This window comes from Oncorhynchus gorbuscha, linkage group LG05 (genome assembly GCF_021184085.1).
Source record: "Oncorhynchus gorbuscha isolate QuinsamMale2020 ecotype Even-year linkage group LG05, OgorEven_v1.0, whole genome shotgun sequence".
NCBI classification, from domain to species: Eukaryota; Metazoa; Chordata; class Actinopteri; order Salmoniformes; family Salmonidae; genus Oncorhynchus; species Oncorhynchus gorbuscha.
Window position 1 is genome coordinate 58,747,604 of NC_060177.1, and position 17,009 is coordinate 58,764,612.

Genomic DNA, 17,009 nt, shown 5'->3' on the forward strand with positions numbered 1-17,009 from the left:
TCCTGCACGGTGTTGGTCTGTAAGCACAACCCCCACCTGTGGACGTCGGGCCCTCATACCACCCTCATGGAGTCTGTTACTGACCGTTTGAGCAGACAAATGCACATTTGTGGCCTGCTGGAGGTCATTTTGCAGGGCTCTGGCAGTGCTCCTCCTGCTCCTCCTAGCACAAAGGCGGAGGTAGCGGTCCTGCTGCTGGGTTGTTGCCCTCCTCCACGTCTCCTGATGTACTGGCCTGTCTCCTGGTAGCGCCTCCATGCTCTGGAAACCATGCTGACAGTCACAGCAAACCTTCTTGCCACAGCTCGCATTGATGGGCCATCCTGGATGAGCTGCACTAACTGAGCCACTTGTGTGGGTTGCTACCACTAGAGTGAAAGCACCGCCAGCATTCAAAAGTGACCAAAACATCACCCAGGAAGCATAGGAACTGAGAAGTGGTCTGTGGTCACCACCTGCAGAACCACTCCTTTATTGGGGGTGTCTTGCTAATTGCCTATAATTTCCACCCGTTGTCTATTCCATTTGCACAACAGCATGTGAAATTTATTGTCAATCAGTGTTGCTTCCTAAGTGGACAGTTTGAATTCACAGAAGTGTGATTGACTTACATTGTGTTGTTTAAGTGTTCCCTTTATTTATTTTGAGCAGTGTATATCCCAAAACATGCATTCCTGTTTGCAACAAGACACTTCAGTGACACTGCAAAAGTGGCAAAGAAATAAAATGTCCATCCTAAACACAAAGCGTTATGTTTCAGGGCAAATCCAACACAATATATCACTGAGTACCATTCGAATTTTAAAGCATGGTGGCGGCTGCATCATGTTATGGGTATGCTTGCCATCGGCAAGGGAGTTTTTTTAGGATAAAAAAACAGAATACAGCTATGAGCACAGGCAAAATCTGATAGGAAACTGGTTCATTCTGCTTTTCAACTGACACTGGGAGACAAATTCACCTTTCAGCAGGATAATAACCTAAAACACCAAAGGCCAAATCTACACTGGAGTTGCTGACCATTATGAATTCAGATTGTAACACAACAACATGTGGAATAAGTCAAGGGGTATGAATACTTTCTGAAGGCACTGTAATTGCCCCCTTACACTCAATAACTGGTTGTGCCAACTTTAACTGTAATGACTGCAACCAAACGCTTCCTAGAGTTGTTGATCAGTCTCTCAGATCGCTGTGGAGAAACTTTGGCCCCCGATTCCATGCAGAACTGCTTTAACGCAGGGACATTTGTAGGTTTTCGTGCATGACCTACTCGTCTCAGGTTCTGCCACAACATCTCGATCATGTTAAGGTCAGGACTTTGACATTATACCCCAAAAAATGTAGGAACTCAGTCGGGGCCTCACCTTACTGTTGTGAATTAGATTAGTAGTATGTACAAGGTGCAGTGGCTGATACTCATGGAGTCAAGGGAAGCCAGGCTTCCCCCCCAAAAAAATGTACCATAAAAGAACAAAACAAACAACAAAAACATACTAAATAATGTATCTTTCATCTCTCTGCGTTTCATAATTTTCCTTCAATTCACAAGAGGCTGAATGTATCTCACCAGAGAAAGCATCTGAGTGAGTGAAACAGCACCCCTCCCCAGTCTCTGTACATGTAAGCCATCTTTCTTTTTTTCTTATCTTTATTTAACTAGGCAAGTCAGTTAATTAAGAACAAATTCTTACTGACAATGATGGCCTACCAGAAGGCAAAAGGCCTGCTGGTCAAAAAGTATAATATTGTTGCCACCCGTACTATTGAATGCAAGGGAAGTCAGCGAGCATTTGGCCTCCCTTGGTAAAAAACTACAATAAAATCCAATCAGCCTTGAGCTAAACTGTGTGAGCTCAACTGTGAATGGTGCTGGCTCACCAAATAAAATAAAAAGTATCAAGGGAAGCCAGTTTGGATTTGGCTTCACTCCAATCACATCAAGCCAGAAATTTATGACAGTAATTTTTTTTGTTTTTGTTGTTGTATCACATTGTATTGTTGTCCTCAGGTGGGTAGCTAGCTAAAGTTGGCCCGTTCATAAATTATCCATAGATTGAGATAGGGGTGTGGACTTCTGGTTTTACTTAATTCCATCATAGTGGCCCACTCATTAAACTGGATTAGGTGGCCGCCTATGGCAGCAGATTGACGAGGGAGGCATTTTCTGAGCTAAACTGCCCAAGTCACACATCCAACAACACATAAAACCTCACCTAATTCTGCCAAAAAACAATGAAAATTTCTCTCATCCAGGGGCATATGGGCTTTTTAGGTGAGGATGCCTCCCTTTGATGAGCAGTGCCCACTTCGTCAAAGGCAGGGGTGCAAAATATTTAGCTTGTCCATTCCCAGTACACCTCTCCAGGGCGCTGGAGAGACTCATCTCTGTAGCGTTCCAGCAATGTTCTGTCAAACAAATAATGTAACATAAATCATGAAACAGATATAGGATATGGTAGAAAGAGTATGTGGCCTTTTCTGTAGCTTACAAGCTGGAGATAAAATGTATAACAATGTAATGAGAGACACTTTTTACATCATGCAGGTTTCTCCCATCAAATAGCCTAACCTGAATGGTGCTCAATCAAATAAAAAGTGAGCTGTCATGTTAACAGACAACATATCCTAAAAAGAGGACAGGTCAAAGTAAAATGGACAATCACAACTGTTGTCCAGGATTTTCTCCCAATGTCATAATCAGTGGTTCAAATCTAATCACATTTTATTTGTCACATGCGCCGAAGCTTGGCCCCAGTGACCTACTGGGCAGTACACAGTATCCTCTGTAGCTCCTTATGGTTGGTTGCCAAGCAGTTCCCATACCAGGTGGTGATGCAACCGGGCAGGATGCTCTCAATGGTGCAGAACGTTTTGAAGATCTGGGGATCAATGCCAACATTTTAAAGGGGAATAGGTGTTGTCGTAACCAACATGTAGTAACCAACAAAAAGTGTTAAACAAATCAAAATATATTTTAGATTCTTAAAAGTAGCCACCCTTTGCCTTGATGACAGCTTTGCACACTCTTGACATTCTCTCAACCAGCTTCACCTGGAATGCTTTTCCAACCGTCTTGAAGGAGTTCCCACATGCTGAGCACTTGTTGGCTGGTTTTCCTTCGCTCTGCAGTCCAACTAATCCCAAACCACCTCAATTGTTGAGTCCAGGTCATCTGATGCAGCACTCCATCACTCTCCTTCTTGGTAAAATAGCCATTACACAGCCTGGAGGTGTGTTGGGTCATTGTCCTGATGAAAAACAAATGATAATCCCACTAAGCGCAAACCAGATGGGATGGTGTATCGCTGCAGAATGCTGTGGTAGCCATGCTGGTTAAGTGTGCCTTCAATTAAAAATATATCACTGACAGTGTCACCAGCAAAGCACCCCCACACCACCTCCTCCATGGTGGGAATCACACAAGCGGGGATCATCCGTTCACCTACTCTGCGTCTCACAAAGACACAGCGGTTGGAACCATATATTTCAAATTTGGACTCATCAGACAAAAGGACAGATTTCCTCTAGTTTAATGTCCATTGCTCATGTTGGTCTCTTCTTATTGGTGTCCTTTAGTAGTGGTTTCTTTGCAGCAATTAGACCATGAAGGTCTGATTCACTCAGTCTCCTCTGAACAGTTGAGATGTCTCTGTTACTTGAACTCTGTGAAGCATTTATTTGGACAGAAATTTCTGAGGCTGGTAACTCTAATTAACTTATTCTCTCCAGCAGAGGTAACTCTGGGTCTTCCTTTCCTGTGAGACCCAGTTTAATCATAGCACTTCATTGTTTTTGTGACTGCACTTGAAGAAACTTTCATAGTTCTTGAAATGTTCTGCATTGATTTTGTCTTTAAGTAATTATAAACTGTTGTTTCTCTTTGCTTATTTGAGCTGTGCTTGCCATAATATGGACTTGGTCTTTTACTAAATAGGGTTATCTTCTGTATGCCAACCCTATCTTGTCACAACACAACTGATTGGCTCAAACGCATTAAGGAAATAAATTCCACAAATGAAGTTTTAACAAGGCACACCTGCCAAGCCGCACTGCTTCTTGACACACTGCTCGCTTAACCGAGAAGCACCAATGTGTTGGAGGAAGAGATGGCACCAAAAAACATGGCTGACGTTTTACATTCTCCCAACCAATTTTTTTTTGTGTAACTTAGTGTACATAATGTCTCTTATTACCGAAAATAACTTCTGGACATCAGAAAAGTGATTACTCACCACGGACTGGAAGAAACTTTTTCCTTTAATGAGTCCGACGAGAAGGATATCCTGCGTTCACTGGAACAGGGCCAGATCCACGCCTTTTGCGTGAAGAAAAGACACCGGAAAAGGGGGTGCAGATTGGAGATCCTTCTGAGATGCCAGAGGCGAGCGAGTAAGCTCCTAATTGCCTTCCATTCTCCTTGCTAATGTGCAATCATTAGAAAATAAAATGTATTACCTATTATTAATATTATCCTACCAACGGGACATTAAAACCAAACATCTTATGTTGTTTCACCGAGACGTGGCTGAACTAAGAAATGGACAATATAGAGCTGGTGGGATTTTCCATGCACCGGCAGAACAGAGACGCTACAGTTGAAGACGAATGTTTACATACACCTTAGCCAAATACATTTAAACTCAGTTTCACAATTCCTGACATTTATTCCCAGTCAGGTCAATTAGGATCACCAACTTTCTTAAGAATGTGAAATGTCAGAATGATAGTAGAGAGAATTATTTATTTCAGCTTTTATTTCTTTCATCACATTCCCAGTGGGTCAGAAGTTTACATGCATTCAATTAGTATTTGGTAGCATTGCCTTTAAATTGTTTCATTTGGGTCAAACGTTTTGGGTAGCCTTCCACAACCTTCCCACAATATATTGGGTGAATTTTGGCCCATTCCTCCTGACAGAGCTGGTGTAACTGAGCCAGGCTTGTAAGGCCTCCTTGCTCGCACATGCTTTTTCAGTTCTGCCCACAAATGTTCTATAGGTTTGAGGTCAGAGCTTTGTGATGGCCACTCCAATACCTTGACTTTTGCGACCAAGCTTTAACTTCCTGACTGATGTCTTGAGATGTTGCTTCAATATATCCACATACTAAAAGCTAGAGCTGGCGCTTTCAAAGGGCAGGAGACTAATCCGGACGCTTGTAAGAAATCCCGCTATGCCCAAACAAAGCGTCAATACAAGACTAAGATTGAATCCTACTACACCGGCTCTGACGCTCGTCTGATGTGGCAGGGCTTGAAAACTATTACGGACTACAAAGGGAAACCCAGACGCGAGCTGCCCAGTGAGGCGAGCCTACCAGATGAACTAAATGTATTTTATGCTCGCATTGAGGCAAGCAACACTGCAGAACGCACGAGAGCACCAGCTGTTCTGGATGACTTTGTGATAACGCTCTCAGTAGCCGATGTGAACAAAACCTTTAAACAGGTCAACATTCAGCCGCTGGGCCAGACGTATCACCAGGACATGTACTCAAAGCATGAGCGGACCAACTGTCAAGTGCCTTCACTGACATTTTCAACCTCTCCCTGACCTAGTCTGTAATAGCTACATGTTTCAGCAGACCAGCATAGTCCCTGTGCCCAAGGAAGCGAAGCTAATATTCCTAAATGACTACCGCCCCGTGGCACTCATATCGGTAGCAATGAAGTGCTTTGAAAGGCTGGTCATGGCTCACATCAACAGCATCCTCCCGGACACCCTAAACCCACTCCAATTCGCATACCGCCCTAACAGATCCACAGATGACACAATCTAAGCTAAGGACTCTGGGTGTTACGAATCTCTTTTGGCCCGACAGTCTAGAGGGGATGGTAATGAGACCCGTAACATAACTCATGCAAATTATAATAGTGACAAAGTAAAAGTGTGAACGAAATAACCAGGACAACGGAAATCTACCGTCAAACTCAAGGTTTATTTGAAAACACACGGTAATGGGGGGGAGCAGGAAAAGGGGCTGAGCTGGACCCAAGGAAAGAAACAAGTATTCAAAAACACCCCTAAACTAGACTAGCCTACTTTAACAACAGCTAACTAACTAACCAAAAATACAGTGGGTGTTCCGCCCAGTTCTAACTAGTGTATTTAACAAAGTCTACCTACGGGTAGTGTATGCCCATGGGCGACTTGTCTTGGTTTCCCCTTTTCCCACCAGAAAACAAACAAACACCCTAACCAAAACAATACTCACAGGTGATGACAAAGTGCTATGGAGTTGCTCAAACAAAAGAGAGGTTAATACACAAAGAGAGAGTGAAACACAGAGACCCACAGACATGGCATTTACAGAGAGATTGAGCTCTAGAGCAAACAACTGACAGGGTCAAATCCTGGTATTGTCTCTACTCCGTTGGTGAAGTTCAGAAAGCTTAGTCCATTAAACTTTCTTGTGCCATTAACCTCCAGTAGCCTAGTACATTTTCCAAATAAGCTAACACTGAAAAGTCTCTCTCATTGAAGACAAGGAGCGGAGTAGGCTACCCATTCCTCGGTCTCGTAGCCGCGTAATGTAGATTAGAACTCTTTCAAGGCATGCCTGTCACGTGACATTGTTGGGCTGCAGGCAGCCTCAGTGAGCTCATTGTCTAGGTAACTAGATGGACTGGCTAGTAAGCGGACTTGGGGAAAAAGTTCGTTTTTAGCTTGCTATGCTAGCATCATAGAGCACTTGCTAAATTAGCTTGCTAGCTAACAATGATTCGTCCCTGAACAATGACTCCTACTGGTATGAGGGGTAATGCACTTCAGGGAGAACAAGTTTACCATCCAGATGCATGTCTGGGCACCCTGCTTAACTTTGAAAATAAGCTGTGTTGATTTCAGCTGAGCTATAATGTAAACACCTTTAGACATTGATCAGCTTCCAAACTCATTTGCGTAGACTACCTAAATAACATTGAATAATTGATGGCATGATGTTGAAACAGTGACATTTAAGTCATTTAGCAGACGCTCTTATCCAGAGCGACTTACAAATTGGTGCATTCACCTTATGACATCCAGTGGAACAGTCACTTTACAATAGTGCATCTAAATCTTAAAGGGGGGGGAGGGATACTTATCCTATCCTAGGTATTCCTTAAAGAGGTGGGGTTTCAGGTGTCTCTGGAAGGTGGTGATTGACTCCGCTGTCCTGGCGTCGTGAGGGAGTTTGATCCACCATTGGGGGCCAGAGCAGGGAACAGTTTTGACTGGGCTGAGCGGGAGCTGTACTTCCTCAGTGGTAGGGAGGCGAGCAGGCCAGAGGTGGATGAACGCAGTGCCTTGTTTGGGTGTAGGGCCTGATCAGAGCCTGGAGGTACTGAGGTGCCGTTCCCCTCACAGCTCCGTAGGCAAGCACCATGGTCTTGTAGCGGATGCGAGCTTCAACTGGAAGCCAGTGGAGAGAACGGAGGAGCGGGGTGACGTGAGAGAACTTGGGAAGGTTGAACACCAGACGGGCTGCGGCGTTCTGGATGAGTTGAAGGGTTTAATGGCACAGGCAGGGAGCCCAGCCAACAGCGAGTTGCAGTAATCCAGACGGGAGATGACAAGTGCCTGGATTAGGACCTGCGCCGCTTCCTGTGTGAGGCAGGGTCGTACTCTGCGGATGTTGTAGAGCATGAACCTACAGGAACGGGCCACCGCCTTGATGTTGGTTGAGAACGACAGGGTGTTGTCCAGGATCACGCCAAGGTTCTTGGCGCTCTGGGAGGAGGACACAATGGAGTTGTCAACCGTGATGGCAAGATCATGGAACGGGCAGTCCTTCCCCGGGAGGAAGAGCAGCTCCGTCTTGCCGAGGTTCAGCTTGAGGTGGTGATCCGTCATCCACACTGATATGTCTGCCAGACATGCAGAGATGCGATTCGCCACCTGGTCATCAGAAGGGGGAAAGGAGAAGATTAATTGTGTGTCGTCTGCATAGCAATGATAGGAGAGACCATGTGAGGTTATGACAGAGCCAAGTGACTTGGTGTATAGCGAGAATAGGAGAGGGCCAAGAACAGAGCCCTGGGGGACACCAGTGGTGAGAGCGCGTGGTGAGGAGACAGATTCTCGCCACGCCACCTGGTAGGAGCGACCTGTCAGGTAGGACGCAATCCAAGCGTGGGCCGCGCCGGAGATGCCCAACTCGGAGAGGGTGGAGAGGAGGATCTGATGGCTCACAGTATCGAAGGCAGCCGATAGATCTAGAAGGATGAGAGCAGAGGAGAGAGAGTTATCTTTAGCAGTGCGGAGCGCCTCCGTGATACAGAGGAGAGCAGTCTCAGTTGAATGACTAGTCTTGAAACCTGACTGATTTGGATCAAGAAGGTCATTCAGAGAGAGATAGCGGGAGAGCTGGCCAAGGACGGCACGTTCAAGAGTTTTGGAGAGAAAAGAAAGAAGGGATACTGGTCTGTAATTGTTGACATCGGAGGGATCGAGTGTAGGTTTTTTCAGAAGGGGTGCAACTCTCGCTCTCTTGAAGACGGAAGGGACGTAGCCAGCGGTCAGGGATGAGTTGATGAGCGAGGTGAGGTAAGGGAGAAGGTCTCCGGAAATGGTCTGGAGAAGAGAGGAGGGGATAGGGTCAAGCGGGCAGGTTGTTGGGCGGCCGGCCGTCACAAGACGCAAGATTTCATCTGGAGAGAGAGGGGAGAAAGAGGTCAGAGCACAGGGTAGGGCAGTGTGAGCAGAACCAGCGGTGTCGTTTGACTTAGCAAACGAGGATCGGATGTCGTCGACCTTCTTTTCAAAATGGTTGACGAAGTCATCTGCAGAGAGGGAGGAGGAGGGGGGGGATTCAGGAGGGAGGAGAAGGTGGCAAAGAGCTTCCTAGGGTTAGAGGCAGATGCTTGGAATTTAGCGTGGTAGAAAGTGGCTTTAGCAGCAGAGACAGAGGAGGAAAATGTAGAGAGGAGGGAGTGAAAGGATGCCAGGTCCGCAGGGAGGCGAGTTTTCCTCCATTTCCGCTCGGCTGCCCGGAGCCCTGTTCTGTGAGCTCGCAATGAGTCATCGAGCCACGGAGCGGGAGGGGAGGACCGAGCCGGCCTGGAGGATAGGGGACATAGAGAGTCAAAGGATGCAGAGAGGGAGGAGAGGAGGGTTGAGGAGGCAGAATCAGGAGATAGGTTGGAGAAGGTTTGAGCGGAGGGAAGAGATGATAGGATGGAAGAGGAGAGAGTAGCGGGGGGGAGAGAGAGCGAAGGTTGGGACGGCGCGATACCATCCGAGTAGGGGCAGTGTGGGAGGTGTTGGATGAGAGCAAGAGGGAAAAGGATACAAGGTAGTGGTCGGAGACTTGGAGGGGAGTTGCAATGAGGTTAGTGGAAGAACAGCATCTAGTAAAGATGAGGTCGAGCGTATTGCCTGCCTTGTGAGTAGGGGGAAGGTGAGAGGGTGAGGTCAAAAGAGGAGAGGAGTGGAAAGAAGGAGGCAGAGAGGAAAGAGTCAAAGGTAGACGTGGGGAGGTTAAAGTCGCCCAGAACTGTGAGAGGTGAGCCGTCCTCAGGAAAGGAGCTTATCAAGGCATCAAGCTCATTGATGAACTCTCCGAGGGAACCTGGAGGGTGATAAATGATAAGGATGTTAAGCTTGAAAGGGCTGGTAACTGTGACAGCATGGAATTCAAAGGAGGCGATAGACAGATGGGTAAGGGGAGAAAGAGAGAATGACCACTTGGGAGAGATGAGGATCCCGGTGCCACCACCCCGCTGACCAGAAGCTCTCGGGGTGTGCGAGAACACGTGGGCGGACGAAGAGAGAGCAGTAGGAGTAGCAGTGTTGTCTGTGGTGATCCAGGTTTCCGTCAGTGCCAAGAAGTCGAGGGAATGGAGGGAGGCATAGGCTGAGATGAACTCTGCCTTTTTGACCGCAGATTGGCAGTTCCAGAGGCTACCGGAGACCTGGAACTCCACGTGGGTCGTGCGCGCTGGGACCACCAGAGTAGGGTGGCCGCGGCCACGCGGTGTGGAGCGTTTGTATGGTCTGTGCAGAGAGGAGAGAACAGGGATAAACAGACACATAGTTGACAGGCTACAGAAGAGGCTACACTAATGCAAAGGAGATTGGAATGACAAGTGGACTACATGTCTCGAATGTTCAGAAAGTTAAGCTACGTAGCAAGAATCTTATTGACTAAAATGATTAAAATGATACAGTACTGCTGAAGTAGGCTAGCTGGCAGTGGGTGCGTTGTTGACACTACACTAAGTGACGTTGATTCAAACATACCATTTTACTTTCAACATTGAAACAATGTTAAATAAATGTCTAATCAAATATGAAATCCAACATAATTTCAGCCATCCAATATACAGTATATTGAATATAGGATGAAAAATATGCTTTTTAATGAAATTTCAACATAGTTCTAATGATTATTTGAAATTTGATTTATGTAAAAACCTTAGTCGGATTTTCATTTACTTTAAATTGACTGGTTGAAATGATATTTTTTTTTAACAAACGTGCTCAATGGGAAGTCTGTATTTTCACAATCCATTTGAAATTTGTTGAATAGTTTTAATCTATCCAGTCCCTGTCCCAGCTGTGTTTTTGAAATGATATTTAATTTTTATTTAACATTATTTTTAACTTTGCACATTCTTCAATTGCAAAACTACCATTCCAGTGTTTTACTTGCTATATTGTATTTACTTTGCCAAAATGGCCTTTTTTTTGCCTTTACCTCCCTTCTCACCTAATTTGCTCACATTGTATATAGACTTGTTTATACTGTACTATTGACTGCATGTTTGTTTTACACCATGTGTAACTCTGTGTCGTTGTATCTGTCGAACTGCTTTGCTTTATCTTGGCCAGGTCACAATTGTAAATGAGAACTTGTTCTCAACTTGCCTACCTGGTTAAATAAAGGTGAAATAAAATAAATAAAATACTCTGTCTGGTTTTGCCTCCCTCCATCCAGCTGAAAAGGGTGACGCTGCAACTGCTCATTATATGAGGGAATTATTCAATGTATGGGGGTCGATGTAATACATCATACAGAAGTGGTCTAAAACTAATTGTGTGCATGGGTTTGTGTGTGTGGTGTCATTGGTCATTTATGTGATCTGGGAGCAGAGTGAGCTTTGTGAACCACCTGGAATGTGTCAGCAGTTGGGCTCTAATGAGTTTATCAGTGGCATTGTGCTGCTACATTACAAATGGCTGCCTTACTGAACCTTCCTAAACAGACAACTAGCTCGAGGTCTACACTTCCAACATTGTCAAGATGAGGTTTCAAATGGTTCTCTTGACTTTATCCATCTGCTTTGGTGCCATTTCGTCGTCTCCCTCCATGTCCAACCCTCCGCCCTCGGACTTGAAGAGAAAGACAGGCTGTTTAAAAATGAGTAACTGTAGATGCATCATGAAGGACGGCTCAGGGGTGATAAACCTGGTAGCCATGGCAGATTCAGACGGATTCTTGGGACACCTAAAGCCTGTGCCCTCGGAGAACGCACCGCCAAATGCAGAAATCCTCCTCTCCTTCAGCCCCTGTCAACCGTTCTCTGAGCCAGAGGACCTCGCAGGGACAGACTGCACAGATGTGGCTGCCTGTTTGTCAGTCAGGTATGTACTTTTTTTTGTTAAAATCTTAATAGCTAAAAAAAATATTTTAAAATAAAATTAGTTTTTGTGTTGGTTAATATTACATTCTGTGAAGCATCAATATAGGCCTAAGTATTTACAAAGGTTCCCAAAGATTAATCAAATGATTCATTTACTGAGCAGGTTTTACAGAAATAACAGATACATCAGTCATTACATAAACTATGGGAGACATGAGGGCAACGAATTCCATTACAACAAGAGCTTGCAGACACTGTCTGTTTCATATTCTGGTAAGCAGAAGTATAAATCAGAAGTGTCATTATTATTCTGGTCCGTGCGCTCAACATTGATATCACCTTTCCCTTTCTCAAGTCCTAGAGTACACCCAGCCCCTGACAGTAGTACACTACCGCTGTAGTCCCAACATATCCACTTCCTTCGCCCTACACTTTAATGGAGACATTCCCCTGCAAATCTGGGTGGAGAGTCCCTGTGCCTGTCCAAACGCCTGTGCCCTGGGGGACGTGGGTCCTGGCACCATCTTCCTCATCATCCTCTCCCTCAGCGCCACTGCCTACTTTATCCTGGGTAAATAGTGTAACCACATGTAGATAGACTAGTGACAGGAGGTGCCTTACTATATTATCGTGTGCCCTCTTGAGCCCCTTCTAACCTCTCCTCTGTGCTCCTTCCCTCTCCTCTGTGCTCCTTCCCTCTCCTCTGTGCTCCTTCCCTCTCCTCTGTGCTCCTTCCCTCTCCTCTGTGCTCCTTCCCTCTCCTCTGTGCTCCTTCCCTCTCCTCTGTGCTCCTTTCGACAGGGTCCTGTGCTCTGCGGCCATTCAGGGCAGGCAGTGGAGTGCAGATCGCTCCAGAGGAAAGTCTGTGGTGCATGCTCTGTTACATGTTCACTGAACGCAGAGGGGGTAGGAGGAGGAGATACATCTCCCTGCGAGAGGAAACCCTGTGAAGCATGGGCTATCGGATAAATGGGCAATGAAAAAGTAGAAGGTGACAAAGCTACTGCATATGAAATGACACTGAGGGAAACTTGGGCTTGAGATCGATTATATTTCCAGTGATGTGACTGATATACATGCAGGAGACATGATTTTCTATATGTTTATGAGTGGGGTAGCATTGAACAGCATAACTAACAACCAGACTAACATTTTAAAACAAAGTTATTGTTCCATTTAGTTTAATAAAGATTGAAAACAGAAGAGAAAAAAATATAATTAATTTTTATTGTTCATGAAACATTTAGGGATGATCACAAAAATAGACTGAGATTACTGTTCATTTTCAAATCTAGTATACATGTGCATTTGTTAAAATTACAATCTAAGATTAATAGAAAATGTAACAAGATTAGACAAAATGCTAATTTATGTGTAGGACACTGGGGTTGTGTGTATAGCTTAAACCCCTCTTCAAACACAGGAAAAAATAAAACAAATTCAATCTAAAGTGCTGTCGCAATGAACGTCACACATCACCTGAGACCATTCAATGTAAACCCAGCTGTGGTCAATATAAGCCCATGTGATAACTGATATTTTGTACATAATGCACAGCAATAAATACAGAATCTCATTTAAGACATTCATAGGCAGACAACTGACTGATAATATTTATCAGCACATTGCAAAATGTTAACTCTGAACAAGTGTATCAAACCTCAGAGAATTCAGTCCATAACAACAGCTCTATTAGTCACATATGATAGAAAAAGTATATCCCAGTTTACATTCAGATATGTAGGAAAACAATTTCTCCTGTATTTTTCAACATCATTGAGAATGTAATTCTATAAAAACAATTAACAGGGAACCTTCCAAACCTCTGTAGTGCTTGATAAATTCCTTTTTTTTAAACTAACAAACCAGCAAGCTGGTTGGAAAAACAAACAAATGATGAACGATCCTTCATAAGATAATGTTTGAAGACATCTGCCAGTGTAAACGACTGCTGAATATGTATTGTCAAGTCTGACCCCTAGCTTCTTAACCCTTTTGGTGTTTGCAGATCGGAGAGAATCAGACAGCACCAAATAGCCATCTAATGGTTTTAGAACTTATAGCATATAAAAACTTCCCCCAAATTACTACACCTACCCAGTTCCTTGAGATTTCTAAACACTAAAAATGACAGGCTAGGACCTACCAGTTGTTTGGGGACATGATTGAAGATCAGAGACTGATCCCTCAACAGGCCTTGTCTTCACAAGGGGGCACCAGAGTACTACAATCTAAATGGGATTGAAACCAGTCAGACCAGTGCTGAGAACTTTCCCTCTCCTCCATCACCAGCTCTTCTCCAATAGTGACTAACACCGTCATCACAGAGATGATCTGGTGCTTTGGGTCATGTATGAGAAAAATACATTCTAAAGTAGCGCACACAATGTGTATTGGATATTTTCTTTACAGTATTACATTTGTCCGATCGTTATTGTTCAATATTTGTGGAAAGGCTGAGGATAGAGAAATGCATGATGTCACTTCCTGATCAACAGGACAAGAAATTTACCATGGAAACAAAGATACTGTAACAACATACAGCTGAAATGAGTTCAGACTTATGCCACATCTTCTGGGGGTACAACACATTAGAAATAAAGTGCAAAATGACCAGACAAAAACAGTTTACAATCAATCAGACCCCATAAGGTAAACAGATCCACAACTAAACATGAAAACTGTGCGGTACGGTCCTCCTCTCATGGCAACCAGCTCAGCTGGTGCTCCAGGATGACTACCATATGTTTCTGGAGTTAGTCCACAAGCTTGACCACAGAGGCCTCAACTTAAACTCACATCTTCACCAGTCCTAATGGCTCTCAATCACAACTGGCTCATAGACACCGGCGGACACCCTGAAAGAATGAAAAGTAGGAGAGTAAGAGGTGTGTGCCTGTGTGCCTGTGTGCGTCTGTGTGCCTGTGTGCCTGTGTGCGCCTGTGTGCCTGTGTGTGCCTGTGTGCGTGCTCTCACCTGTTTCCAAGCTGTAGCTCATTCAGGGAAGTGGTCCCGTCTCTACTGACAAACAGTCGCAGGTTACTGTCTGAAGAGGAAACAATCACACCAAGAGCCAAATGAAACAGTACAATAGAGGCAGTTATGTACAAAAGAGATTGCAAAAATGTGCTGTACAAGTGAAAGGGCAGCCTTCATACCTTCAGTGTTACTTATGTCACCAAAGTTCTGGCTCTGGACGATCTTTTCAACTATATCGTCAGCATCGATGCGGGTGTCATTCACCCAGGAGGGATGGCTCTCCACAGAATCCTGCTTCCTCCTATCACCGGGTGGAGGGGAAAGGCCCAGTCATTCAACAGCAAGGTGACAAACAGCAGGTACAAAGAACAATATCAGTAGTGTTTCACTGATGGATTGGAGTGTTTCATAGATTGTGAAAACAGACACATTGGGCTAAACACATCTGGTGGGTGGGAGATAGGTCTTGCCTATGGGGTCTGTTGGATGGCAGGATGGGCCGTGGGGGGCGAGGGGGTCTCTCTGGCCGGCAGATGTCGCTCTCCCTCTCTGGGGGGGTGTCTACAGTCACACTCAGGCCCCCAGAGGTGCTGCTTCCTGTGGAGGTGTTCCTCCGGTGTGTGAGATCAGACATACTGGAGGAGCAGGAGTGCTCGGTGCTGTAGCCTGGGGAACAAGAGTTTACATTACTGCCATTGGTGCAATTACAGTAACAAAGAAATATGACCTATGGAGAGGGAAGATGGGGAACAGGAACACACACCTGAGATCTTGCTCAGCTGGCTGGCGTAGCTGGAGTTGCGAGAGTGGCCCGACTGGAACACTTCTCCTGGGCTGGCCACCTGGGTCTGGTCTGGCTCCTCTGGAAGTCCTGACATCAACCAGAAGCACACCTCAATTAGTCAGTCCCTCACCATGTCTCCCAGACCTGGGTTAACTGTTTAGTGTTGATGGCTTCGGTTCCGGTTGGAGCGAGTGGTCGCATCTGCACGTCGCTCCAACGGGTAGTATAACTTTTTCATTATATTTCATTATATCACAACGGTTTGATTTGTCTTATCCTAGCAATTTCCTCTCAGCTAGCTACATAGCCGTCTCTGTATCAAAGATAATTGCGTAATTATCGTATTTCGCCGTCCTAACGTAGTCTTCACTAGCCAGCTAGCTAACGTCCACTGATTAGCTGCACTGGGAAAACTATTACACTCAACTGAACGACTTGATTAGTTTAGTGTTAGCTAGCTACATAGCTGTCTTTGCTGTCTTCGTATCATCGTATCCAAGATAATTGTGTTGTTTAGGTTTAGAGTGTGTAGTCTTAGAGTGATTATCTTAATTTACCGAGGTTAGCTAGCCAGCTATTTGTCGTCCTTAACGTAGGTGACTCTGCTAGCTAGCCAACAGCTAGCCAACGTCTTCTGTATAGAACTCAACTACCCGGTCGCATTCACAGGTTGTATCACATTTTCACTTCATTTCATTACAGTACAACGGTTTGATTTGTTTGATCGTAGCTAGCTACTTAGCTAGCTACATAGCCGTCTTTGTATCAAAGATAATTGTGTAGTCTAGAGCGATTTTCTAGGTTCGCTAGCCATCTATTGTCGTTCTTTTAACGCAACGTAACGTAAACAACACTGCTAGCTAGCCTGCTAGCCCCGAATAGCAACACTGCAGAAACTATTACACTCAACGGAACGACTTGATTAGTGTAGTGTCAACAACGCACCCACTGCCAGCTGGCCTACTTCAGCAGTACTGTATCATTTTAATCATTTTAGTCAATAAGATTCTTGCTACGTAGCTTAACTTTCTGAACATTCAAGACGTGTAGTCCACTTGTCATTCCAATCTCCTTTGCATTAGCGTAGCCTCTTCTGTAGCCTGTCAACTATGTGTCTGTTTATCCCTGTTCTCTCCTCTCTGCACAGACCATACAAACGCTCCTCACCGCGTGGCCGCGGCCACCCTACTCTGGTGGTCCCAGCGCGCACGACCCACGTGGAGTTCCAGGTCTCCGGTAGCCTCTGGAACTGCCAATCTGCGGTCAACAAGGCAGAGTTCATCTCAGCCTATGCCTCCCTCCAGTCCCTCGACTTCTTGGCACTGACGGAAACATGGATCACCACAGACAACACTGCTACTCCTACTGCTCTCTCTTCGTCCGCCCACGTGTTCTCGCACACCCGAGAGCGTCTGGTCAGCGGGGTGGTGGCACCGGGATCCTCATCTCTCCCAAGTGGTCATTCTCTCTTTCTCCCCTTACCCATCTGTCTATCGCCTCCTTTGAATTCCATGCTGTCACAGTTACTAGCCCTTTCAAGCTTAACATCCTTATCATTTATCGCCCTCCAGGTTCCCTCGGAGAGTTCATCAATGAGCTTGATGCCTTGATAAGCTCCTTTCCTGAGGACGGCTCACCTCTCACAGTTCTGGGCGACTTTAACCTCCCCACGTCTACCTTT

The 17,009-nt window shown here is 45.3% G+C and overlaps 2 protein-coding genes across 2 annotated transcripts in view; one reads left to right on the top strand and one right to left on the bottom strand.

Moving 5' to 3' along the window:
* The first annotated feature begins 10,831 nt into the window (after positions 1 to 10,831).
* LOC124036167 lies at positions 10,832 to 12,780 on the top strand. Its single transcript, XM_046350385.1, has 4 exons — positions 10,832 to 11,566; positions 11,729 to 11,838; positions 11,921 to 12,136; positions 12,367 to 12,780. Exons 1-4 carry the CDS (start codon positions 11,226 to 11,228, stop codon positions 12,513 to 12,515), a joined length of 816 nt encoding a protein of 271 aa, XP_046206341.1. The 5' UTR covers positions 10,832 to 11,225; the 3' UTR covers positions 12,516 to 12,780.
* The window catches only part of fam102aa (family with sequence similarity 102 member Aa), a 27,359-nt gene continuing 23,125 nt past the window's right edge, over positions 12,776 to 17,009 (bottom strand). The window contains exons 8-12 of the mRNA XM_046350386.1: positions 15,308 to 15,415; positions 15,015 to 15,210; positions 14,724 to 14,845; positions 14,542 to 14,611; positions 12,776 to 14,423 (exon numbers count right to left, since the gene is read on the bottom strand). Of these exons, the coding sequence (XP_046206342.1) occupies positions 14,378 to 14,423; positions 14,542 to 14,611; positions 14,724 to 14,845; positions 15,015 to 15,210; positions 15,308 to 15,415 (542 nt within the window). The 3' untranslated portion in view covers positions 12,776 to 14,377. The remainder of the gene's footprint in view (positions 14,424 to 14,541; positions 14,612 to 14,723; positions 14,846 to 15,014; positions 15,211 to 15,307; positions 15,416 to 17,009) is intronic.